This window comes from Pteropus alecto, unplaced genomic scaffold (genome assembly GCF_000325575.1).
Source record: "Pteropus alecto unplaced genomic scaffold, ASM32557v1 scaffold24, whole genome shotgun sequence".
NCBI classification, from domain to species: domain Eukaryota; kingdom Metazoa; phylum Chordata; class Mammalia; order Chiroptera; family Pteropodidae; genus Pteropus; species Pteropus alecto.
Genome location: NW_006439192.1, coordinates 982,749 through 1,009,738, shown reverse-complemented (window position 1 = coordinate 1,009,738; position 26,990 = coordinate 982,749). Strand labels below are relative to the sequence as shown.

The window sequence follows — 26,990 nt, the reverse complement described above, 5'->3', positions numbered from 1 at the left end:
TTTTTAAAAACAATATAATTTATGTAAATTACATATGAAAAGAAAAAAGCTTTGAAAGTAATCTAAAAACTCACAATTATAATATTTAAACTCACAATTATAATATATAATGTAACCATTAAAATTATAAATATGCAAATTGGGTAGAATCATGGACATTTATTTGTTAAAAATAATAAAAACAATAGAATTAAAGAGTTAATGTATGCTGTATTTGTTAATTATGTGAAAAATTTACCTATGAAAAAAGGTTGTACAGTTCCATAGCAACATATAGTTTATATAGGAAAATTTTATCTAAATTATTGAAATTTAAACATTTTTTTGTAAGTATGAAAGAAAAGTCATCTCAGTATGTTTAGTTGGATGTTCATGGCCTCCAACAACTAACAGACTTTCAAACACCTCTAACAGTTTGCTTGTGTTTTTATTTTATAGTGCTTGCTTCAGGTTCTGGTAAATGTTTCAGGGAATGGAAAACCTGGGAAGCCTAGCATTGCAGCTGTTGCTGTGAGCACCCAGCACGGATCCATCCTGCAACTTAATGACACCTTGGAAGAGAAAGAAGTTTGTAGGTTTGTGCCTGCTTTGCTGTGACCTACTGAAGTTTGCATTTTCTTTATACTTTTTTTCCTATTTGGTTTTAGCTTTTTCTTCCTTCAAAATGTTTTTCTATATCTCCCCTGCTCTGCACTCAGGAATGAGTATCACTCTGCCTTCATGTCATAATCAGAATCTAAGTCTTTTTTTTCTGGATCTAATCAATTTTTTTAATTTTACCTAATCTTTATAGGCTGGAATACAAATTTGGTGAATTTGGAAACTATTCTCTCTTGGTAAAGCACGTCCATAATGGAGTCAATGAAATTGCTTGTGACGTAGTTGTCAATGAGAATCCAGTTGACAGTAACCTTCGTATGTATATGCTTTTTGTTGATTTTTTAAATTTGCATTTTTAAAGGTTTTCATTTTTGATTACTGTTTGCAACACTTTGTGTAATTTAAAACCTGGATTATGGCTTATCTGATAGTTATGGTAGATTTATAAAGTATTTATTGTGTCATTGGTATGTAAAATATCAAGAAAATTATGTGATATAAAGAAAATTATATATGTCAACATATACTCATAGTTGTTTAATTATAAAGCATAAATAAACCAAAAAAGTTAATGCAGTGGAAAGAAACTGGAAATAGAGCAATTGACTGTCAAGTATCTTCCTTATTTTTGGATTTAGGGTATACTATTTCCTGTATGTGTCTTACATTGACAGTCTAGAGATCCCCTTAGGTTAAGAAGGGACCTTTCATTCTCTAATACCTCTACTGAAGAAAATCTGTCATTCTGAGCCTCTCATTAGGTAATACAATAAGTCCCAGGGGCATTATTAGTACCATTCATGGTGAAGCTATTGAAGACTGTGGGATCATGTCAAAGGAACATAAGAGCCAATATGAAAGGGCCAGCATGGGACGATTTAGGTATTAAAAAGAATAATGGATGTAATTGATGGAAATACATTGAATAAACAAAAAAACAAACAGTTCATTATGAAACTAAAAAGAGAAAGGCCCCCCTCCCTAAACAAACACAAAAACAGTACTTTGGTTGCCTTTCAAGGTAACAAGGACTCCTGATGTTAACTTATGTGATTTAAAATTTTCAATTGAAAGATCTAAGAATTTGTCCTTTTTCTGTTTTAACTGTATTTTAGGATAACTAAATAGTCCTAGATGATGAGGGTAAATTTCTTTAGAGAAGAATTCCAGCTAATGTCAGAAAGGCAGAATATTTTGCATCCCCTCATGAAATAATTGTTGTAGGCAAAAATCATGAGTGGATGATACTATCAGGTGAAGGGGGAGCTTTACCTGGGAGTGGTCAGGCTTTCACCAGCTGAACGCATACGTGGGGCACGTGATGCAGTGCCGTGGGAAAGACACAGCGCCACATGTGACGTATTCTTCCTGAAAGAGATGAACTTTTTTAGTCAAGCCTTTACAGCTAATTTCCTATTTATAGAACATTTGGTGGGTAGGAGAACAAGTTCAGTGACACCATGAAGAAGCATCTGACAGATCTAGAATGGGAGACTTGCTAATAGACAGCAGCTGACCTGTTGTTTAAAACATGTCAGTGGCTGCTTATAACTGAATGAGACTGAAGAGACATAAGCAAATGCAAGATGTGAACCTTGTTTGGATCCTGATTTGAACACATTAACTACAGAAAACATTTTTGGGACTAGAAAAATTTGAATATGGACACAGCGTTAGCGAGGGAATTATTTTTACTTTTGTCTGACATTGCGGTTATATAACAAAAGGCCCATTTTGAAGAAACTTTTAATTTTGAAATAGTTTTAGACTTATAGAAAGATTGCAAAAAAGAGTTCTCATATACCCTTTACCCACCTTTTCCTAAATCTCTAAACTATATAATCATAGTACAGTTATCCAGGAACTTAACAAATGATACAGTGCTCTTTACTGACCTAGAGACTTTTCAAATTTCTCCAGTTGTCCTTTTTAACTTTTTTCTTTTTCTGGTCCAGGACCCAATCCAGGATCCCATAGTGCAATTAATTGTCAGGCTTCTTACCCGCCTCTGATCTAAGACAGTTCCTCAGCCTTTCTTTGTCTTTCATGACCTTGACCCTTTTGAAGAGGACTGGCCAATTATTTTATTATTTGGGTTTACTTGCTGTTTCCTCATAACTAGGTAGAAGTCACGCATTTTTGGCAGATTACTACAGAAGTGATACTCTGCCCTTCTCAGTGGGTCATGACAGGAGTTGCATGATGCTGATATGTCGTTTACGAGACTCTTATTTTAGAGATACATACTGAATACATAGGAATGAAATGACATGGTTTCTGGGATTTGCTTAAAAGCACTATAGGCGAAAAAAGAATTTAAAAAGCAGAGAGAGGAATAGTAATAGACACAGCAAGAGTGACAATATCTTGATAATTCCAGAATTTAGGTGATGGGCATATATGGGTTTATTATTACAATTCTCTGTATTTTTTTGTATGTTTGATATTTTTTCAGAATGAAAATTAGCACTCCCTTCATGGTGTTCTCAGTTGTTTATAGGAAATTTAGCATAAGAATATAGGCTTTTCCTCATTTGTTTCCATTTTCATTTGTTTTTATTTTTCATTTACAGATTAAGTGTAGTGACATAACAACTTTGATGCTTTTGATGATATTTTTGGTGATAATGTGTTTCCTGTTACTTTTCTAGCCGTGAGTATCGCGTTCCTTGTTGGACTAGCAGTTGTCATCGCAGTGTGCTTTCTCAGGTTCTTGTTGAGGTAAGCAGATGTTAGGGGAGAACACAACTGGGGAAAGAAGAACATAGAAAAAACATATTCAGGAAGGGTAGTTTGACCCTTCAAATGACCTTTATTCTTTGATTAAATGAATACTTAATGTGTCCACCATGCCCAGTCCAGTCCTAGGTATTAGGGATTCAGTATAGAGTTAGAGATGATCCCTGACTTCACGGAAATGATAACGTAGTTCTAATGGATCTTTGCTTTCAATCCTCCCAAATGACAGAAAAAGTAGAAGAAAAAGCTTGAGAAATAATTCTTTCCTAAGAGAATTTCACATCCTGCTTCGTAGAGAGTGGAAGTGGGCTACGATGATTTTAGGAGATGGCTGCCATGTCAGACTTTTCTCCCTTCTCTCCAGTACTAAGCCCTGGGGCCACCCATCTAGTCCAGCTTCCCAGCCCCTACCAGACTGGGCATCTGGCAGCAGACCTGGAGGATGAGGTGCGTTACCCACGGACCACAGTATGGACTCCTTCCCTTGGTTAGGGTTAGTAGCTTGGAGAGGGAATGCTCCTCTGGTTAACAGTGATTCTGGTGAAAGCGAATTAGTAGATTGGAAAAGAAAAATAAAATAAAATTGATCCAGGCCTGGCCAATCACTTTTCAAAGGAAAGTTCTTTCATGTTTTAAAAGGAATAAGATTGATTTTTCACTGGCTCAGCCTGTTAGGGTCTCAAGAAGGACCACAATATTTTATCGTTGAGCTGTATCTAAATTGGAAGAAAGAGAACCTAGCCTTTTAAGTCTGCTAGCTTGGGGGAAACCCTGCAACTTTGGGAGTTTATGCACTCTGACCCTCTACCTTTGTGCATATTAGAAAGAAGTCCATGTAGGAGAAAGTTGACTTGTGTAGGCGTAAAAGAACTATATGATGCTTAGGAGCAGAGTTTAACCTAACTGCTTTTTGTGGACAGTGTATAATCCTAGCAGAGGGGGTTCATGTCTTTGAATTTAGGTATTATTTTGTCAGTCTTTGGATTAGATGCAAATACTGGTCCAGTTTATTAGGGTGTTTTCATTTGGTGCTTTTAATATGAATGGGTCTATTACATCATTTTGTAAAGTAATTGGTAGCCAATAATCAAGCTCTTGCGAAGGGAAGAAATACCAGCTCACCGCACTGTGGAACTGAAACTCTTCTTTGCATGTGATTCTGCGTTTGCCGCCCGTGGGCAGACTGCTATTGTAGGCAAAGCAAATGTCCCTTGTCTTTGCCCTGTCACTTCCCAGCATGAAAGTCTGGGGAAGTTCAGATTTGTCTGAACCAGAAAGAAATCTGAAAAAAATAGTAAGAATACAGCCACTCTCTTTTCATCGAGAGAGCAAGCATGTTCAAGAAAATTAAGTGCTTTTTAAATGTTTTAATTTTAAAATATTTTAACTTCTCCTTTTTACTTTTCCTTAGTTGTCTCTCTTTTAATGTTTTTCATGTGATAGTGATCAGTGCTGAATAAACTAGAAATAGGAGTTGAGTTGTGAGGAAAAAAGGAGAAATTAAACATATATGCATTGGATATATGAATCATTTTGGATACTGATATTAAATTATAAGAAAAAACTGACTATTTGATGATATTAAGGAATTATTGACACTTTAAAAATGTACTAACATGTTATTTTTAAAAATAAAAGGAGTTCTTATCTTTTAGAGATACATACTGAAATATTTATGGGTATGATATGGAAATGATATGATATCTGAGATTCTTTAAAATATTCAGTCTTAAGATGGCATGGAAAAGGGGCAGTGGGTGGGAGTCTAGATGAAGTAAGACTGACCATGTGTAGATACTTGTTGAAGCTGGGCGATGAGTCCATGGAGATTCATTGTACTAGTTTGTCTACTTCTGCATGTGCTTGAAACTTCCCGTGATAAAAGAAAAAAAAATCCTATGCATTGGATAATTCAAATGTGCAAAGTTTAGGGAAAACAAAAGGGTGGGCTTGTTTTTGCCAGGCTAAGATACACTTTTTCAAAAATTGTTTTCCAAGTAGAAATCTCATTTTTAAAAAAAAATCAGTTAATATATTTATCTTTTGTTAGTCATGTAAATTAGTTTAATATCATCTAGATATCTTTTTGAACTAAAGTACCCTTCTAGAAAAAGAACCCAATGTAGTAACTATTTGAATCACTCCAAAGTTACTTTCAAACTTTCTCAGTATGCATACATGCATTTTTATTTAATTGTAATCAAGTCCGCATGTTGGGTTTTTGCTTTTTGTTTTTAATAGTTTATATTTGTATTTCTTTGTATGCATAGAACCCACATTCTTGTTATTTTAATAGCTGTATCTTATCCTGTCACAGGCGTCCTTTTAGTCCTGTTTAGTCCTTTTTGTATCGAGTGCATTTGGTTGCAGTTTTTTTGTTATTCTAATTTTAATAGTATTATTAATAACAGTTCTAGTTCCAGGGAATAATAATCTCATTAAACCCTCCCACCAACTCTTGAATGAAGGCTCTATCTTTATTTCTGTTTTACTGATGAGGAAACCATGCTGTAAGGTTTGAGCATTTGAAAATGCTGCTGCTACAAACTTTGATTTCTACTCTTAAAAAGCTTTAAATGTTTTAATTCTTTGACTTGTATGGAATATGAACTTTAAATTAATTTTTTTCAAGATGATATCCAATTATTTTGAAAATTCTTCCAAAGAAAGCAAATTAACTGAGCCTTTTATTTATTTACAGTTTGGATGACTTTAATAATTGGATTTCCAAAGCGATAAATTCTCGGGAAACTGATCGCCTCATCAATTCTGTGAGTTATTAGACTACATCATGTTGGTCTGGGTGGTTTTCCAGATTTGGAATTTACAGTTTCTTATTTAATAATCTTTATTATCTGGTTTAATTAATCTTATTTACATTGTGGAAGGCCAGGGCACATGTCTTGTATTCTTAATAAAGAGCAGCCTTCTCTCGGCTCCTGTAGAGGGCACTGTCCCCTTCTATATTTTCAGTGAGGCTGGAACTCTGGCCTGCACTGTGATGCAGGATGTAGAGACATTTTTCTCTGAGGGCACTACTGTTGAATCAATTCAGTTAAGTTGAGAGTGTCAATATTAAAACAAAAGAGAGATTAGTGTTTAATCTATAAATTTGATGGCCTGCTAAGATAATGAAACACATTTGTGTTCAAAAAATTCATTATGGGCATATTTATGTTCATTTATGGACATAATTGCTTGTATACTTGGACCAGATGTACATATGGGCCAGTTCTTTGTGGTCATTTATCAACATGGCCACTGCAAGCCCAACAGAAGGCATACAGACACACACAAAAGTGAAAAAAACCAAACCTCTAGATGGGATCTGTACAAAAGCAAATTAAAATTTTGTTTGAGATAATAGTCTTTAGTTTTCCACTCTGTAAATTTCACCCCTGATATATAAAGTATGAAATTTACTCCTTAGCATTATGAATTGTAATGTATTTCCTTTTTTCTGAAGGAGCTAGGCTCTCCAAGCAGGGCAGGCCAGCTCGGGGACGACACCCAACTAGAAGCATGGCGTCTGTCTGCTGTGCCTCTGCGCCTCCGCTGTGTGGACACGTTCAGGGGGTATGTGGGGCTGCCTTGTGACACTGTGGGCACAGGTCGACCAGGGTTACATGTTTATACATAAACACACTTTTAACTTAAGGTATTTTATATATCTTTTACTTTCTAGGCTAGAAAGGATTTCTTAGAGTAAAAATAAATCAGCAGCCTCTCCTTATCTGAAAACTGTCATGATAGCCAATGTAATATGTTGCTAGACAGTAGCGAGACAAGGCCAGAACCAGTTTCTACTGGTATGTAGATTCTGCTGGGTTAAGGTCACTTACGTTGGACAAGGAGCTGTATGTGGAGCCCCTTGTCCATCTGCACCCCCATGTCTGGTCAGTAGTTTGACAAATGAGAAGATGAGCCAATTTAGAAATGAAACACCAGCAAATGAAAGAGTCAGTCCTCATTCATCACCACTGCTAGCAAACCAGCTGGAACATCAGGCCCTTTGGAGAGCAAATCCACAGCATCATACAGTAAATTGTTACTATTTTATCGTTCTGGTAGAAGACTGAAGGCCAGGACCAAACTCTGAAAATAAAGTATAAAACTATATAGCTGAAAATAAATATGTTGGTATCGGGTCCTCCATTTCTACCCGCCGGGGTCTTTCAAACTCCAGTAATAACCTTATAATTCTAATTCTGTCCCTGCCTCACCAGAGCTCTGAGTGCTATGCATATTTGAAGCCAGGTAATAATAACAATAACGATAATAATAATAATTGCTAAAATGTTTTCAGCTCTCACTATGTGCCAGGCACTGTCCTAACTTGTCCTAATTTATTTACTCTCTTTAACAATCCTATGAGGTATATACTTTTAATATGCCTATTTTACGGATGAAGAAATTAAACCACAGAGTTAAGTGACTTGCCCAAGGTCACTCAGAGACTAAGCCAAGACTTGATTCTAGGCAGTTAGGCTCCAGGGTCCCCACAAATTACTCCATTAACATACTAAAATCTTCATTCCCCACATTCTACAGAATCAGCATCAAACAGTAGCATAGTCAGAATCAATTTTATTGTATTTCTCTTTCTCATGTCACTTTTGGAGGTGAGATGCTCGCAGGTAGACAGGAACTAACATTTATTAAGTACATAAAATTTGCAAAGCACTGGTTATGTGCTATAATATACATTATTCTCCTTAATAGTCCCAGCAGTTCCTATGTGAGGTATGTTCTCTCTTTTACAGAGAAGCATACTGAGGTAACTGATAAGAGTCTTGCTCAAGGTCTTATGACTAATAAGAGAGAAGGCCCCACGATTTGAACCCTCAGCTCTGACTCTAGTGTTCTTTAACCTGAGAGCTCTAAAAATTAGCAGTTGGAAATGTTTTGCTTTATTTTCAAGTTATATAGTGTCACGTTAATTTTTAAGACATCATCGTGTTGGCAACAGAAGGACTTTAGTGTAGCATCCTAATTGTAGTTAATAGAAGTAATATTTTCTTGCTCTTTAAGTGTCATCTTGTGTCATGACTGTACCTTGTGAGTATAAGTGTGTCTGCGGCAGTTGGGCCATTCCTTGTTACCTGTGCAAGCCCTGAGGGCATGTCCTTTCTTGCTTTACAGGATAGCTCTCATCCTCATGGTCTTTGTTAATTATGGAGGAGGAAAATATTGGTACTTCAAACATGCGAGTTGGAATGGTAAGATATTTGCTGAAGGTAGCATTGATTTTTGTAGGACCTCTCAGAGGACTGTGGGCAGGATAATCACTCAGCATCCCCTAGGAGCTCCAGAGATAAGGCTCCAGCAGCCTTGTCTGAGCCACTGATCTTTTTCCTCCGTAGAATGACCTTCAGATTATTCTATTATTCTATTATTCTAATAATTCAGATTATTCTATGACCTTCAGATTATTCTATTGCTGTGGCTCTGTAATACTTCACTGTAATAACATGTAGGCTCCAAAGATCTCTGCTGTAGGACTGTGGAACTCTGCAGAAGATGTTAAGAACTTAGTCATAAATGTCATATTCTAGTTTCGCCTTTCAGTACAGCCATGTGTGTGTCTTCTAAGGCTCATGGTGCTCCTTGGGCTGCCATTGACCCAATGTTAGTCTGACTGTGCTGAGTAATGGCTGTTAATTTGGCTTGGTGGTTGGTTTAAGAATGGATTTTGAATAGCACTGCTGAAAGATAACAGATTTGTTCACAAACTTCTATTTGGTTCTTCGGGCTCAGTTATGTTCTTAGGAAATGCCCCAGGCCCAGTGACTGATTGCAGATTCCCCAGGGAGTGTCTGTGTGTGTTACTTCACAGTGTTTTCCTGTGAACTCTCTACATGAGTTTACTTTCCATATATATCAGACTATAATGGGGCCATTCTAGATTTAGGAATTACTTTCTAGAATCCTTTTCCTTACTCTTTGTGCTTTTGTTCTTCTGCAGGACTGACAGTGGCTGACCTTGTATTCCCATGGTGAGTTGGCAGTCTAACATCATTTCTTCTATAGGTCATCTTCAGTTTCTTCTTTTCAGCTGATGCTGGAACCTTTCTCTGAGGCCAGCCTTGAGTTCTGGGCCTCAGGCCTGTGTTTACTCACAGGACTGTACTGTTATGAGGTCTTTCCAAAAGTTTGCTGCCAAATAATTCTTAGGCTTGGCATATTGCTTATCTAAAACGTGTGTATATAAAAGATAGTGAATTCAGAGGGAATGTTTTGTTAATGTAGATATGATGTTTAAGACCCTTGAATCTTGTAGGAAGTCATAAATTCTGAATATGTACTTAAATTCCACTAATCCTGAAAATAAGCGTAAGAATCATATTTTCTAAAAGAAATGCAGTGTATTGGTATCAAGGAATTCTGATAAGTTTGCAATAGGGCAATGATGTTAATAAATTAAAATTTAGAATAATAGTAGAGTAACAAAGCTCCGTGTCTGGTCATCTGTGGCTCGCTCACCTTGTTGAGGGACCCTGACTTCCCGTACAGTGTAGAATTTGTGTCTTAGCTGTGACACTTTAAGCGACTTTGCTCCATTATTAGGAGCTAATCCTGCCTATTGGTTTATGCCTTTTGTTCCAGGTATTTCATCACTTATATGAACTCAGTTTTTTGGGGGAGGAACTGGGTTTGTTTGTTTGTTTTTTGAGATGGGTTTGCATAGGAGGAAGTTTTAAGTGCCCACAGACCTGGTATTTATTTATGTATATTCTCTGTGAGGTGAGGTTCCCTACAGGAAAGTAGCTTGGTTCCTGTTACTGTTTCTAGAGGTTTTTACCTGATTAAGTGACCCCAAGAAAGGAAACCAAGGGACACAAAGGAGTGTTGCAAGAGCAAATGGCTATCTCTGTTATCCCCTTGCCAAATATTTAGAAAAATTACTATTCTGACTTTCTTTTAAAAGAGGTAATTTACTATAGTAAAAGAATGGAGAGATATGTGGCTCAGACAAAATCAGAAAAAAATACAGCTTTCATTTTTCTTTCAGAATCAAGAATGAATTAGAAATGATTGAAATGTGCGGAATTTGAGGGCGTGCTAGTGAATGTTGAGTTATTTGGATTGTGGCATCTTCATCATCATTTCTCTCTGATAACTAAATGGGACAGTTGTCCTTGGAAATTGCACTTAGTACTGATGAATTTCCTCCTAAGACATGACTTGAAGGTGTACAAACCTTACAGCTCCACAGGGCTGCATTCTGATTCTTCCTCCACTAGTAACCTGATGTCATTTCAGTGACTGACTACTTTAAGAAAATCACATATTGCTTCTCTTGTGTAGTAGATTATAACATATTAATGCTATATAGGCAAAAACATTGGAAATGGCCACCTAGTAATAGCTGTTTTTTTTTCAGGTTTGTATTTATTATGGGGTCTTCGATTTTTCTATCAATGACTTCCATACTGCAGCGGGGATGTTCAAAATTCAGATTGCTGGGGAAAGTTACATGGAGGAGTTTCCTGTTAATCTGTATAGGCATTTTCATTGTGAACCCCAATTATTGCCTTGGTCCATGTAAGTATTTTTTTCCCCCCTGTTAGTATATTATATATTCAAGTTTAAATGTGGAAACATGTTGTAATTTAAAAGAAGTATAATTCCTCCATCTCAGGAACCTGCAAAAAGAACAGTTATTAGAAAAGTATATATAATGCTTGTATAACTTTGGACGTTAGTATTGTTATCCTGGACTTTTAGACCTGGGAGGAGCCTCTAAGACCACCCAAACCCTTCTGGTACACAAAGGAAGACGGAGGCTATGAGAGGTTGAAGGGCTTTCTCCATATTATCCAAGTGTAGTAAGTGGCAGAGTAGGGACGAGACAAAGTCACCTGGTCCTCAGACCATGCCCTTTTGCCACTATTTCATCAACTTTCAAATAAGGCTATTGTATGGTAGTTCAATAATTCACTTTTGTTACCACCTGTATGTCCACTGGGTTGCTGAGAAGGAATGACATCTTTGTCATTGTTTTAGCAGTGTGAGGAAAACAGGAAAGCTGAGGGAAAGATGTAAGCCCTGTACTGGGTACTGGAAAGGCAATGATTGATGTCCTCAAGGGCCTTACAGTGTCATTAGCAAAAGAGGATGTAGTTTTCTAGATAACAGCCAAATGAACCCCTCAGGCAAGAAGCACTAAGATGTTAGGTATTAGGAGGAGGTAGAGGTCACTTGCGGTTGGGGTCACAAGGAAGGATGTCACATAAAAGTTGATTTGATGGATCTCTAAAAGTGGGCCACTGCTTCCAGGAGGATACATTACAAGGCTCACTATAGGGTTACTCTCTTCCAGTGTTACAGTCATATAGTCTGTGAGGCAGGGAGAGTCAGTTGGTGGCCTGTGGTGGGTCTGCAAATTCCTGATAAATGTGAGAGTTGACTCTGTAACCCTAATGGGAAAGGGCCAGGGGATGAACTTCAGGGACAAAGGTAGTCCTCGCTTCATCTCCACACCTGAGGAAGACACTTTTGCTCTCATCTCAGTCTCCTAGGTGACCAGCTTCCTGCTGTGAGTTTGAGCCACGTCTCCTGACCATACATAGTATTTCTAACTCTAAGAGCTTAAAAAAGACTTACTCAGGTGTCATATGGGTATGTCTTCCCCCTTAGAAAAAAGTAATGGTATCTTGGGATGAAATGAGACATGCTGGCTAACCTTCACCTAACTTGCACCTTCTGCAGTGTCTTGGGATAAGTTGCGAATCCCTGGCGTGCTCCAACGGCTGGGGGTGACTTACTTTGTGGTTGCTGTATTAGAACTCCTCTTTGCAAAACCTGTGCCTGAGAGTTGTACCGTGGTGAGAAAACTATATATATATTTTTAAAGGGGGGTATCACTGTATAGTTTTTAGAACTTCATTTAGTTCTGAATGCAGAATTGTACTTCAATAGACTCTTTAACTCTGTTAGTCAAATTCATTATTTTTTCTTCAATTAGTTATTTTTATTTAGTCTTTATATCAGTCATTTTTTTTTTATTGTGGTAAAAAATACATAACATGAGATCTACTCTCTTAACAAATTTTTAAGTGCCCAGTAATCAAATGCATATGGGTGGCGTTAAATATTACTATCATCTAGTTTGTTAGTTCAATCTTTTGGGACATGACTGCCAGTTTTTCCAATCCCTTGTGATATAAGGTATATATATATAAAAAAAACTCATATAACATATCAGCATCTGTACAGAGGTTTAACTTGGAGAAAAAGTGCCAAGCTGGGGTATAGGAGAATGACATATTCTTGGCTGTTTCTTCTTTGTAAGAAGTATGTGAGAGAGTCGGCTCTTTTGTGATTACTTTGTATCTCACTATAAGTTGCTGAGTTTACGTGGTGACAGCAATTTTTTTTTCCCAATGGAGGTAAAAATTCAGGTGGAAATGTTTAAATTCTTCCCCAAATGGTCCTACTTAATAATAAATTAAGTAGAGCTGTATTTGTCTTCTAGCTTCTTTCTGTACATGTAATTAGCAAATTCATCACCAAATCCCAAATTCTCTTGGTTCTTCCTGTCATGATTGCTCAGTTATGTGTTCTTCGAGTACATTTAATCATTACTCCTTTACCTCTTCTGCCCTCCCTGCCCATGTTCCTGTACCCCCTACTAGCTTTTCTTAAGGTGAAGTGAGACTAGACATGTGCAGGTGAATATAGGCTTGGTTAGCCATGTGTGGGACCTAAGGGTCTGTGGAGGCTCGTCCAGGGGCACTACGATGGAGTGAGGCTGGGTGGGACGCCAAGGGGTTAGGTGGTTTGCATCCTTCTTCCTTCAGCCAGAATAGCTCCAAGAGTTTAATTTCATTTTCCTCTTTTAAAATTTATTTTTAACTTCTATTTTTTAGAACAGCTTTATTAAGATATATTTCATAGACCATAAAACTCATGTTTGACATGTATAATTCAGTGATATTTAGTATATTCAGAGTCGTGTAGTCATCACTGCTATTTAATTCTAGAACATTTTCATTACCCCAAAAGACACCCCATGTTTACTACTAGCCACTCCTCTTACCCTCCAACTCTCTTAGTCCTAGGCAATTCCTAATCTGCTTTCTGTCTCTATAGAGTTGCCTGTTTTGGACATTTCATGTAAATGGAATTATACAATATGTGGCTTTTTGTGTCTGGCTTCTTTTACTTAGCATAATGTTTTTCAAGGTTTATCCATGTTTTTCCATTTATCAGTAATTGATTCCTTGGTGAATACCATTCCATTTTGTGAATGTACCACATTTTATATTCATTCCTCAGCTGATGGACGTTTGACTTGTTTCCCCATTTTGGCTATTATGCATTTTAATGATTCTCTGTACTTCTGTGTACATGTTTTTTTGTGTGAACATCTGTTTTTAATTCTCTCGGGCATAGGAATAGAATTGCCCACTGATTTCTTTTTAAATAATGTTTTACCGTGGTATTTCGTAGAGATGGAACATCTAGACCACGTAATTTATATGCAATAAACAGGCCTCTATTTTTATATTAGTACCATAATGGCCAAGAAAACAATCACGGAGAATTCCCCCAAATACATATGCTGCATATTATTTCCCATTCTACCTGCATTTAGGAGAGAAGATGCTCTTCCCTTCAAGACATCATCTCTAGCTGGCCGCAGTGGCTCTTCATCCTGATGCTGGAAAGCATCTGGCTAGCTTTGACATTCTTCTTGCCTGTTCCTGGCTGCCCTACGTAAGTGAACCTGTGTAGGTAATCCCTTTTTGCATGTCATTTTCTGCCAAGTCAGAGCTTCGGCTATACTTTCAACTTTCCCAAGTCAGAGGAATCCTCTTTCACTCTTCTCCTTCGAATCATACTTGATATTGAGAGAAGAGTCTGGCGTGTGTCTAGAGGAGTATCCCGGTGAGGATTTTTCAGGGTCAGTTTGAATGGAAGTTGGGCCTCTGAGCCTTCACACGTGGGGGGCAGTCAGTCAGGTCAAAAGAACATTGGTGAGAGTGCATGGTGCTGGAGGGGTTCCCAGGCTTGAGGCTCGTACATGTTTGAGGCTCGTACGTGTTTGAGGCTCTTTCTTGGGATCCATAAATAGCCAGAATATACCGTAATCCCCTCTGAAGTCTTATGAGTTAAGTGCATGTTCTCACTTTCTCAGTGGTTATCTCGGCCCTGGCGGCATTGGAGATCTGGGGAAGTATCCAAATTGTACTGGAGGAGCTGCTGGCTACATTGATCGCTTGCTCCTGGGAGATGATCACCTTTACCAGCACCCTTCTTCAACTGTGAGTAACACTGGCTTGTACCTAGGGCTGGACACTAAGGAGCTCTGAAGTGAAGGAAAATAGAAAGGGGTGGCCAGCTTTAGCTGTGTCCATTTAATAAACTATGCTGGGAACTAATTTTTATTTGAAAAAATGGCTGAGTTTAATGTTCATTATGGGAAGGTATATAAACATTACTTTGGATTTTAAAATGAGAACGCAGTGTATAAAATGTGTAGTGTAGTGCTTTTCTGTGTGTCTCAGGTTGGATTTCCTGGCAGCAGACTCTGAGACAGAGATTCATATGCAGGAAGTGTAGCAGGCAGTCTTTTTGGGATCAACACCTGCTAGGGAATGAAGGGTAGAGAGAACAGTTGAATAGCTTTGAGTCACATGGAGGCCTCACCTGATCTCATGGTGGGGCCATTGTGATGGCATTTTTAGGAGTTCAGGTATTTGTTCATTTCATTTGTTCATTTCATTCAGAGTTGTTCTGCATTGAGGGGAAGGATTGGGTCCTTGATATCCCTGGTTGGGTGTGGACTGCCCCCAGCAAGAGGGTGTGACTCCTGGAGAGGCAGCTCTCTGAAGTCAAGGACAAATGCAGAAGAGGGACTTGACTGACAGCTATTGACCATTAATACTTCTAGCAGCTGGGGAATGAAGGCTTTAGTTCTGACAAGGGCGGGGTAGGGGGAGATATTTCAGTGGTACATTACAACATTCACTATCCTATATATTTCCAAATTTCTACAGTGTCTACAATAATGTTTATTTTGTAATAAAATAACACAGACTTTTAAAAAATGTTATTTGCCTTAAAAGAAGGTAGGAGTCTATGGCCATGCTACAAGCCTGATCCCGTCTAATCTCAGAAGCTAAGCAGGATTGGGCCTGGTTAGTACTTGAATGGGAGACCACCTAGGAAGACCAGGTGCTGTAGGCTTAAAAAGTAAAAAAAAAAAAGGATTATAAACTGACAAGGTCCTTGCAATCTGTGAGGTCAACCAAGGGTTGCCTCGCCTAAAAAAAAAAAAAAGATAGGAAGCTGTTGTGTTACAATAGGATTGACCAAAAAGAATAAACTTAAAAATTATGATGGTATTATACATAGTATTTGAAACTGATTAGAGATGCATCGTGTTGCTGGGCGTGTCTCCTGAGCCACCTGAATTTAAAATGGCTGTGCCAGACCATGGCTCATCCTTGGGCTCTGCGTTCCCTTCTGAAGCGTCACACACCACACACTTTCTTCGCTAGAAATATTCTGCCTATAATCCCCACAGGTTGACAGTGAATTTCTTCAGCTGAAGCAAAACACATCAAATACTGGAGTGTATTCAAATTTGTATTTAGTCTGCGAGTTTTTTGTGTGCATTTTTCTGATCACTGAGTGAGTGCTGCCTTCTCGTTCTGTTTTGTTAAGGTGCTTTATCATACCAAGGTGGCCTACGATCCAGAAGGAATCCTCGGGACCATCAACTCCATTGTGATGGCATTTTTAGGAGTTCAGGTATTTGTTCATTTCATTAGGATACATTTTTTTCTGACAGTTTGTGATTATTAATTCATCACTAATTCAAAAAAATTGTTTCATTAAAATAGCTATTTGGAAGTTCCAAAAAATTATTTCATATTTAAATAGCTATTTTAATGAAATAATTTTTTGAATTAGTAATGAATCAATAAATTCCATTTATATTTGATTGTCAAAACTAGAAGTTGCTAAAATTCAGCACATTTGAAGAATTAGGTATAATTTCTATATTCTCAAAAACATTCTTATTATTTACATGGCCTATCTTAGAAATGGAGGCATAGCAGTTTCTGGATAAAAGATTTCCCTGCTGGACTATGCAAAGTGTTTGGGTACTGGTGACGGTGGGAAGTCACCATGTCACTTGTCACATTTCTTTTGTGTGCCCTTTATATTATTTCAGGTTATGCATATTTTATGCCAAAGTCAATACAGACTATTCTTGGTTTATCTCACATACAATTTTGTTTAAATTCTAAACAATCTAGATCAGCTGTCCTCAACCTTTTTGGTACCATGGACCAGTGCTCTTATGAGAATCTAATGCCTTATGATCTGAGATGGAGCTGAGGTGGTGATACTAGCTCTGGGGAGTGGCTGCAAATACAGATGAAACTTCGTTTGCTGGCCAGCCGCTCACCTCTTGCTGTGTGGCCTGGTTCCTGACAGGCCATGGACCAGTAGCGGTCCATGGCCCGGGAGTTGGAGACCCCTGGCCTAGATTTTCTAACTAAAGTTCTCCTTATTGATGTTTGAAACTGTTATTTGAAGGGAGCTTGCTGGGAGAGGAAAATTCGTGTAAAGCAGCACTAATGGAACGCTTTATGAAAATATCTTGTATCTATACTGAGTACTTGAACTGTGGCTAGTATGACTGAAGAATCGAGTTTTTTATGTTAATTAAATTTAATTTTAAGTAGTTGCACGTGGCTAGTGACTCCTATATTGGATAGTGCAGGTTTAAAGGATATACATTTTAGTGATTAATATCATATTCAGAAGTACTGCCTTTATAGCAGTTTATAGTTTACATTGTGTTTTTACATTTATTCGTTTAATTCCTACACATGCTCTCTAGGTGAATCTGCACCTGCAGGAGCAGCCTAGCATCGGGGTTCATTGAAGAGTGCAGACCCAGTGCACACTGTCTGGTTTCAAACCCAGCTCTGCCACTTACTAGCTGAGTAACCTCAGGCATGTTACTTGACCCCTCTGTGCTTCAGTAGCACTTAGTTCATAAAGGTGTTGAGAGGATTAAATAACTTAACTCATATAAAGGTCTAAGAACTGGCACATAGAAAACATTCATAAAATTTAGCTGTTATAAATAATTAATACTTTCTTATACTTTGTTTTCAGTAATTAATTCCTAATTTGAGGGGATTTTTATGCAAAATTGCTCTTTTTGAAATGTTTCCCTGCCTCCAGTTCTACCCTGTTCTTGTCCCTCTTCTATACTGCTGCCAGACTAGACCATCTAGCAGGCCAGTCTGAACCGGTCCCTTGTTCCTTTTTTTGGGGCGGAGGGTGATTTTCCTTGGCTCCCCATCACCTATGAGAAAAATCCTGTGCCTTCCAGTGAGACCTGCAAGCCTACCTGTCTGCCACCAGCCTTTTTGAATTACCTGCAGCACCTCAGGGGTGCTGGGCTTTTCCACCCATTTGGACTTGCTTCTGTGCATGCTGTTCCACTCCATCTGAATCATCTTCCTGCTTTGTGCTCTAGCCTCAACTCTGCTGCACTTCTTCTCTAACGTCTCCCTCCCGCCCAGTGGTCCCACGTGCCTCTCACTCTCTCCACTAGTCAAGGGCAGTGGCAACGTGCCATTCCTCTTCGTAATCGCAGTGTCTGTCAGTGTGCCTGGCAGATGAGTCTGTTCAGTGATTAAGACAATGGGTGGATATGAGGAAAGAATATACATTAGGCAATTCTCTTGGTCATACTGCATTTTCTTTTCCAGGCAGGAAAAATACTCTTGTATTACAAAGATCAGACCAAAGACATCCTGATCAGATTTACTGCCTGGTGTTGTTTTCTTGTAAGTAACTGACGTTCCTCACTAAAATCCCCTTTCTTCACACATGCATACTTAAAAGAAAAGAAAAAAATGTTTAGCAACACTGATAGGTGTCAGCTGTCACCTCTTCACAACAGGTAGCATTCTTCATTTGAATAACAGAGAGGAACAAATCTTTGCACCTAAATTCTCAGGTTTATTTTCTTAGGAGAATGTCTTTATAAATAAGTCAGCGTTTGCCAGCCAAAAATACATGAACAAATGGAATCAAGGTATGAGTTCTTGTGGGGAACCATACCAGAAGGATCAGGCCAATAATAACAGGTTTCCACACACCAGCTTCCAGATTTACAGGTTACAAAAAAGTTGAGTGTTCATTTTACCCTTGATCTTGCCATCATGTTTCCTCTCAAGATTCACTCTAATTTATCATTTAGTTTACATTTAACTCTGAGAAATGCTGAAACAATATTTTTTGGAGAATATTTTTGTTATACATCTTAAAAATATTTTTCCAGTTAAAAGAATAAAATGTAAGACAATTTTTAGCCCTCCCTAAACAATTAATTAACTAATATTTTTCAGTTTTCAGTTTGGGAACATAATTGTTTTTCGAGATAATATAAAAAACTTTAACATCTTTCTCCCCCTTTATAGGGGCTTATGTCTGTTGCTTTCACGAAAATTTCTGAAAACGAAGGCTTTATTCCAGTAAACAAAAATCTCTGGTAGGTATAGAAAACTGTCATTTTAACGGTGATTGATTGTGCCCACCTGGGATGCTCTCTCAGGAGCGCTGAAGCACATCGTTCTCCTCCTAGGTCCATTTCGTACGTCACCACACTGAGCTCTTTTGCCTTCTTCATCCTGCTCATCCTGTACCCTGTTGTGGATGTGAAGGGACTGTGGTCAGGAGCCCCATTCTTTTACCCAGGTAGGTCACCTCTAACCCCAGCGGGAGTCAGCGATGGTGACCAAGTAGACTGGCCCAGAGACGAGCTGAGAGCCTCGAGCCAGGGCCCTGGTGGCTTGTTTCCAAGAAGCATGACAAGGGAGAGAGCTGCAGGGGCCGCACTGTCCCAGGCCATGCAGGACGTCCCTGGCCTGTTCCAAAGCAGTCCATCTCATTTTACCCATTAATGTTGTGGGGTCATAAATGAGCTCCAGTTGTTTCCTCAGGGAATCCCAAATTGCAGAGGATCAGAATCGACTCGGGGCCTATCATCCAGTTTCTAATGCTTCAAGAACGGTGCCATACTTTCTTTCTTAATGTAAATGCACTGCCTTTTAGGTGGTGCATAAGAAATATCAAGAGACAAACGGATTGGTTTAAATGCAGTTCTACCTGGAGACTGAGAAATAAACCAGATAATTTCAATGACTTATTTCAGCCTTTTGATTCTAGTAATAGTCCCTTTCTTTGGACCTCAAGTTTTCTGTGAGAAAATTTAAGTTAATAATTTTGGCTTTTCTTTCAGATTTAGTATTCAAGAATACTATCATAAAGTGAATATTTTCTAATAATTGTTTGATATAGTTGACACTTGAGTGTCTAAGATATGCATCACTTATTTTTTGGCAGTAGCCAATAATGTAAGTGTGTGCTTTTTGTTTTTCCACTGAACTAAAATCAAATTTCTAGAATTAAATAGATGATCAGATGTGACTCAGGAAAACATCGTCTATGTTTCTTCCTCAGGAATGAATTCTATTCTGGTGTACGTGGGCCACGAGGTCTTCCACAACTACTTTCCCTTCCAGTGGAGGCTGCAGGACAACCATTCGCACAAAGAGCATCTCATTCAGAACATTGTTGCCACTGCTGTCTGGGTGCTCATTGCCTACATTCTCTATAAAAAGAAGGTTTTTTGGAAAATCTGATGACTCTAGCTGACGTGTGTCGCTGGCAGACTCTAGTGGGCCTTTAGTAAAGGGAATCACTAATGATAAAATGGATAGGATGTACATTTCCAGATTGTTGGGGAAGATGCTGTTGCACTCAGGCTGGTTGACTGTGACATGGCTCATCAGAACTTCTGTGTGTTTGAGACTTACAAATTTGGAATGTAATTGTCTTTTTTCTCCATCTTCTGTGTAAATGGATGGACTTGGAACTTCAGTCTAAGGATTTCTTGATTAACTTTTCAAAAGGGAATTAACATAGGCATTTTGCTTGTGTAACGGATAAAACAATTTAAGGTCTGATTCTTATCAATCTTGTTTTCTTGCAAACTGCCTTTCCATGTCTACACATGCCAACCAAGAATACCATCATTTCTGTTGTGGCCGACTATAAAGTTTATGGAATGCGATGTGTAGTAACATAGTCTTATATTTTTTGGTTAAGTGAAGTCTAATATTTCAAGAAAGTCAGAGTAATTTCCTTTTCAGGTTTACAAGGCATTGGTGGATCCAAAAAAAATGCCTTTCTATCAAAAGCCACTTTCTCCTTTTCCCCCACTTGAAAAAAAAAGTTGGAATATAGATGTCATTCCCAGCCACTTTTGCTTAGTTATCTACTTATGTACCTATCTATTTACCTATCGATCATCTCTCTCTCTCTCTCTCTCTTCTCTATTATTTTCTAACCATCTACCTACTTGTCTATCTTTCTCTCTGTGTATCTAGATGGTAGCTGGTACCCAGGGACATAGCTGCGGAAGAGAAAAAAGCACACCGTCTTTCTTGCTTGTGGCTTCAGCTTTGCCATCCTTACCGTGTAAAATGCTGGGCAAGTCCCTTGGCCTATCTTGGTCTCGGTTCCTCATCTGTGAAATGAGGGAGATAGCGATGACCTCTCAGATGCCTTCCATCTCTTAGGCTCAGTGAGGTGGGATATATCAGTAACTTTTCTGAAATCCTTAGAAAAATAATTTTATTATGGAAAACTCTTCAAAATAAATGATAATGAAAAGTTTTAAAAACTCTCATTGGAGTAAGTCTTTTCAGAATGACCCTCCACAATGGAGGCTCCTTTCTAGCTGGGAATCACAAAACAGAAGAAGTCATTTCTCAGAAGTGAGGCTGGGAGAACACACGAAGAGAAACAGTGCTTTTCATATGATGCATCATCATACTTATGAATTTTCCGTGAGAATTCCATATTTAAGGAAAATGTGACAATAGCTTGTACTTTAGAGCATCCTGCAGCGGGGAGCCGGGGCCATCTCAGCATTGCTTCGACTGTTGCCACTGCGTGGACGAATTCCTGGTCTGTGTTTCCAGCTTAGACCTCTACCCTCAGCTCTCATCCCAACTTTAACTGCCTGCTGAAGCCCTCCACCTGCATATCTGCCAGCATCCAGGCTCACCTCTTCCCTCTTTTCTTTTCTCAAACTCAAAGCTTTTCCTCTTTGGATTTTCCTAGCTCTGTAAATGGATCATTCTGGTCTCTAGGTATAAAACTGCCAACGTCTTTCACCCACCTACCTCATTTATCTCCACTTTTTCTATATTTAGTCATTGCCAGTTCTCGTTAATCCTGTTTTCATCTTTTCCTGTATCTTCTTTGTTCTCACTGCCACTACCTTATTACTCCAGTCGATTCGTAGTTCTTTTTAAACTGGCCTCCTTCCCTCAGTCTTTCCTTCTATAAAGTCACTATCCATTGCCACTAGATTAAGGTTTATCAAGCAGAGCTCAGAGCAAATCACCTCTTTATAAAAACTTACTTTGAAGTTGAAACAGCTTTGCCTGTCATACAAGCAAAACCATCCTCAGATGAGCCCGGCCCCTATACCCACCCTACTTATTCCAGCCCAACCAGATTCCTCCCACCTCCATCATTTAGCCAGGACCTCCTACTTCTGATTCTGATTATTGTCTTCCTGGTTTACTTTTTCCTCTTAATTTTCTGCTACCTACATTTGACCTGTCACTTAAGACCCCTGACTTCTAAGGCATCTCTCTAATCTCTTATTCTCATCCAAAAATAGTGTGTTCTTTCTTTGGGTTCTTAAAGTATCTTATTGGGATCAATCTCATGGCATCCATCACTTTATGACCTGTATGATAGCTGTTTATATACATGTCTGGTTTCTCACACTAGACTGTTTAATATTGCTTGTAAAGGGCAAGAGTTATCCCTTGTTCATCTGCATATTCTTCGTGGTACAAACAGCGCCTCATACATAGCAGGCGCTAAATAAAATTTCTTAAAGCAAAGAAGTGGTTGTTTTTTTGCCGGTAAAATTAGCATCTGGAATGCCCCATGAAAATGTTCATGGAGCTAATGTGTATGGGGACAGTCACCTTTGAGGAAACTTGCTGCTGCCCTTCCCTTGCAATGAGTCATTATGGGTGTTCACAGCTGTGTGATCCTGTTTCAACTAGTAGAGCAGGCTGGGCCTCTCCAGGTGAGTTTTCAGATGCATCTCTCAGATTGGGGAGTATATCAGTAAAGCTGTCTTAAAACATAAGGAGATCTTGATTCCGCTGGGTTATTAGGAAGACTTGTCTCACATAAAGGTCCTGAGGTAGGCTGGCTACAGCACTTGATGGCTGTCAGATGACTGCTGTCTTGAGTGCCACCCACACTTGGCAAACGAGACACTCAATGGAAAGAGAGGGCATCCCCACTGTGTATCTCATATTAATAAGAACCCCCCAGCCCCCAGAAGCCTCAGCTGCCTTCCCCTTGTGTCTCATTGGTTACAAGTGCCTCACTGGACTTGCAAAACCAGCAGTGACAAGGGAACTCGGATTGACCAAGTCCATGGCTATGTGGAAGATGGTGGTTACCTCTTCTGGGAGCAGAGGGAGTGTAAAATTAGGTGGGAAATCACATCACCAGTGTTTGTCTTTGGTTACATATTTGTATAATCTCTTTTCACCAGAGCAGCAAGCCAACATTTTCCTCTTGGTAATCAGTATTTGTTGGGCATTAGTTCCAAAATACTGTTTTCCTTTCGGCTACATATACTTCTAAATTCAAAGTTGACAGAAATGCTAGATACTTGCATTATGTCATGAAATGCCTCAGATTTCATAAACCCCTTATCTAATTGTGTATGTCAAAACACTATGATAGACAAAAGATGCCATTAGCATGCTGGCTTTCCTTTGCAGAATTCCAGCCCAAACTCTAGCTGTAAGGACAGCAGGCCCTGCTCCCTGCAGTGCCGAGCATATGGCTTCCCTCAGTGTCCATTACCATTTTGGGTTCTGGTAGAACACTGGGACTTTCTCTATAGAAACTGGGTCTTTTCCTAACTTTCCTACCTTTCATGGTTACCAATTTGTTCTTGTATCTTTTTTTTTTTTTTGCAGTCACATCCTTCTACACCACCCCACAACTTGGCACAGGTGTGGCACCACTAAGTTAGGAAAAAAAAAAAAGATTTTTTTTTTTTTAATCTGGTGCCTAACCACTTGGGTATTAGAAAGTCTTGTTTTAATATATGCTGCCCCCAAACACCAATCTGAGGAAGGTATTATAAAACCAAAAGGTGAGAGAGTGTTTAATATGAAAGCTGTTGGATAGCATACTCTGTGATAAAAACAGGATGGTTTATGTATTTGTAATCAACTCATTACATTGATGAACACTTTAAGACAAGCCAGAGGAAATATTTTTGAGATCAGATGTCTATTACTTATGCCACTTTATTGATTTTAATATGTCTATAAAAAGGGTCTTAGAAAAGATTTCTAAAACTTTTTATGCAAAGGAACTAAACAACTTCTTAGCTTTCATTCTTTAATAAGCCCCTAGAAACAAATGTTTGTTTGCTGTTCGCCTGATATATTTCTGGAATAGCAAAAGAAAAAATAAACCTGATAGTTAACCTGGTCAAGCAATTACAATGTGTGAGGCACTCTTCTGAGTATTTCACACGAAGTCATTATTATCTTCGTTTTTCTGATGACAGGCTTGAGGCACAGAGACATTAACGTGTCCCTGGTGAATGGCAAGTGAAGGGGGCCGCACAGAGCCAGGGGTGGAATCCAGGCAGTCAGGCCACCGAGCCCCTAGGGAACCCCTAGGCAGACACCACTGGTGCTCAGCACCTCCAGCACCATGGGAGGCCATCCTTGGCCTGGGCAGGAAAGCGCCTCCCCTTCCATCATTCCCTTCCCTGGGCTGTTTGGCAGACACCCTCCACCCCTACCTCTGCCCCAACGCTCCTTCAGCGCAAGTTCACTCAAGTTCATTTTGACATAAAGATTTTTGATATTAAAACTTCTCAAATGAAAAGGTCTAGATATGTATCATGTTGATACATATATTTAACCAAAGCCTAACTATGGAAGATCAAGTCTTGAGATCATGAAAAGAATGATGTCTTTTTTAAGTAAAGTTCATCCTTGTTCAGAAACTCATAATTGAATTGAAATAAAAATTTAAAAAATTCCAAATTTAGGATCATTTTTATTTATAAAACAGGTTTCTTTTGTTTTACAAAAATTACAAAAAACAAAAGACTCAAAAATAGAAATAGCTTCTCAGACTCTTAGGAACTACTTTTAAACAACCAAGGAGTTAGAACTCAGAGGGTTTTCTTCTTTTTAAGAATTACAAAGCAACATTTATCAATACTTTATGTCTTTCCTCCAAATTACATGGCTGTGAGTTGTCTCTGGTGGAATGGTCTCCAATCAGGCCAGAGTCTGAAGAAGCAAGATCTTCTCGTTGATGCAGAACCTGTGCAGCACCACCATCAAGTTCTCAGCACAGCGGGACACCTGGCGCTCCATGGCCAGGCGGAAGTCCTCCTTCACGCCCTTGGTGATGCCCCGAGTGACCGTGTGGTGCCTGAGGGCAGCGACAGGGAAACAGATGGACACCGTGGTTAGCACTGGCATCACCACCAGTCAGTGTTTCTGGGGTAGGAGTAAAGCCTGCCTCAAATTTAAGTGTAAGTAAAAAATTTTAAAAAGAAAGAAAAGCCTTAACCAAACAACATCCAGTGCCCATGCCTCCTCAGAAAGACTTAAAACTACAGAGATATCTTTCCCATTCAATAAAAAAATATTTTAAACATCTAAAGGTTCTGTAAAATGTCACCTCCTTCAGAGGTACAGCAGGGAGGAGAAAAACCAGAATGAGCTAGTCACCATACAGAGGATGAGTTCCTGGCCCCTCGGGCTAGTGCTCCATGAAAGGCTCAGAAAGGCTCTGGGATGGTGCACAGCCACTATGGTTCAAGTATGTCTCTGTCCCCATGCTGCCAGAACAGGACCACAATCTAAGTATTGAGCCCAGCCAGACTCACATCTACTTGTGAAGAAGCAGGAGGAGTTGGGGTCCCAGGACAAGTCTGACACAGGTGGGGAGAGAGAAGCAGAATCGATGGAGAATGGTCAATGGCCTGCAAAAGGCAACTGAAGACCAGATCTGGTCCACGTGCGCAGACCTCCACATTGGTGGAAAGGTTGGTGGGAATACAAGCAAGGTTTCTAACTACACCCTAAAAGTTGTGTTTTAGAGAGAGAGATTACAAAAGAAATCCTGCCAAAATGAAGGAAAAGAAAAATACAGCAAACTTCAGTGGGTTCACTTAAAAGGAAAGTTTTAACTACTAGTTCAGTAATTTGGTGGATTTAGACAAATAGAAGCCGCCTCCCTTCCCTACCCCTATTGCTTCACTTCCCTCAGACACAGTAACAGAGATTTAAAATTGGAGTTTTATGTACTGGCCAAAATAAAACTATTGAAATCACTCTAAAAGGTTTGTTTTTTAAAACTTATAAACTTTTAAAATTTGTCATATAAAAAGAGTACAACAGAAGTCATAAAGTTGCAATAGAAGAAAAAACACCCTGGTTTTGTTAGACTAGCAAAGATATTACTCGCCACTCTACAATGCCCATGGACATTTTAAAGAACTACGAAGTAAAACAGCCGTGCCATGGAGAAAACACGCAGTTCTTTGTGGACATTTCTAGTCAAGGCTGGCTGGCTAGGTCGGTAATAAGGACACAGTGTCAGTGAGGCCGAGGCCAAGTCCCACTGGGAATAGATGCGGACCCTTTTTATGCTGGCCTGAGATTACTGCCCTTCTGGGTCCCAGAATGCAACCCCATATTGGAGCTGACTCATTGACCAACCGAAAGTTACTGGTATTTGAAGACAGTATGCTCAAGGGCGCTGATGGTACAAAGTAAACTCTCCCCTTAATACCAGTAAAAATATAATAAAATGTATCCTGCTGGTCATGGTTCAACAGTACTGGACCATATATAAAGAGAAGTACAACTCAAGTATATTTCTATCAGAGCCTCTATCCCTCTGGCAAATTTGGATGAAGAGAATTAGCTTTTGTGGTTTAAGAACAGGATAAATCCGCTAATAAACATGACATTCTGGCCCACCAAATATTTTCAATTCAGAAAGGTAAGGTCTGAAAAAACAGTATCAGTAGCAGGCAAATACTATGCTAATGCCTGAGGAGACCAAACCTCAACACTGGTCACTAATATGAAAATCCAAAAATAAAAATTTACTTAAAATAAGCTTTAGTATCCTTAAATATTTATAATTGAATGCCTTATGTTTTCTCGAAAGAGAATCCGTTTAATGCCTAATCAAATGTACACTTAATCTAACAGTTTTATATCACTTCCATTTTTTTTTCCAGATCCATAATGATTTTTAAATTGGACACAAAACACTGGCAACTTATGGAAAAAAATAAGAAATGTTACAATATTACAACCGGATGGTTTGCCAAGGAATGCAGAACAAATTAAAAAATAAATAAAGCATGAAAAAGAGCACTGAGGAACAAAGAGCTGAAAACCATGGGCAGTAAAACATGTTGACAAAACAGCACACTATGAGCAGGTGTTTTTCCACTTGGTACCTGTCAGCAGTCTGTATGCTGGGCTGAAGCACATAAGAATTCC

At 38.8% G+C, this 26,990-nt stretch overlaps 2 protein-coding genes and 1 pseudogene across 2 annotated transcripts in view; 2 read left to right on the top strand and 1 right to left on the bottom strand.

Annotated features, from left to right (window-relative positions):
* HGSNAT (heparan-alpha-glucosaminide N-acetyltransferase) overlaps window positions 1–22,307 on the top strand; it is a 29,057-nt gene extending 6,750 nt beyond the window's left edge. Inside the window, exons 4-19 of the mRNA XM_025050017.1 lie at window positions 439–575; window positions 794–915; window positions 3,252–3,321; window positions 6,041–6,110; window positions 6,806–6,915; window positions 8,482–8,558; window positions 9,305–9,335; window positions 10,724–10,884; window positions 12,052–12,167; window positions 13,940–14,061; window positions 14,483–14,609; window positions 16,015–16,101; window positions 18,087–18,164; window positions 18,801–18,871; window positions 18,965–19,077; window positions 19,843–22,307. Coding sequence (XP_024905785.1) covers window positions 439–575; window positions 794–915; window positions 3,252–3,321; window positions 6,041–6,110; window positions 6,806–6,915; window positions 8,482–8,558; window positions 9,305–9,335; window positions 10,724–10,884; window positions 12,052–12,167; window positions 13,940–14,061; window positions 14,483–14,609; window positions 16,015–16,101; window positions 18,087–18,164; window positions 18,801–18,871; window positions 18,965–19,077; window positions 19,843–20,024 — 1,674 coding nt within the window. The 3' untranslated portion in view covers window positions 20,025–22,307. The remainder of the gene's footprint in view (window positions 1–438; window positions 576–793; window positions 916–3,251; window positions 3,322–6,040; window positions 6,111–6,805; window positions 6,916–8,481; window positions 8,559–9,304; window positions 9,336–10,723; window positions 10,885–12,051; window positions 12,168–13,939; window positions 14,062–14,482; window positions 14,610–16,014; window positions 16,102–18,086; window positions 18,165–18,800; window positions 18,872–18,964; window positions 19,078–19,842) is intronic.
* Window positions 15,423–15,534, top strand: LOC112483446 (annotated as a pseudogene).
* Window positions 22,308–24,494: 2,187 nt separating the features above from the next.
* Window positions 24,495–26,990, bottom strand: part of INTS10 (integrator complex subunit 10) — a 26,286-nt gene continuing 23,790 nt past the window's right edge. Inside the window, 3 exon segments of the mRNA XM_025049914.1 lie at window positions 24,495–24,897; window positions 26,948–26,980; window positions 26,982–26,990. The exon segment at window positions 26,982–26,990 is cut by the window's right edge and continues 27 nt beyond it. Coding sequence (XP_024905682.1) covers window positions 24,741–24,897; window positions 26,948–26,980; window positions 26,982–26,990 — 199 coding nt within the window. The 3' untranslated portion in view covers window positions 24,495–24,740.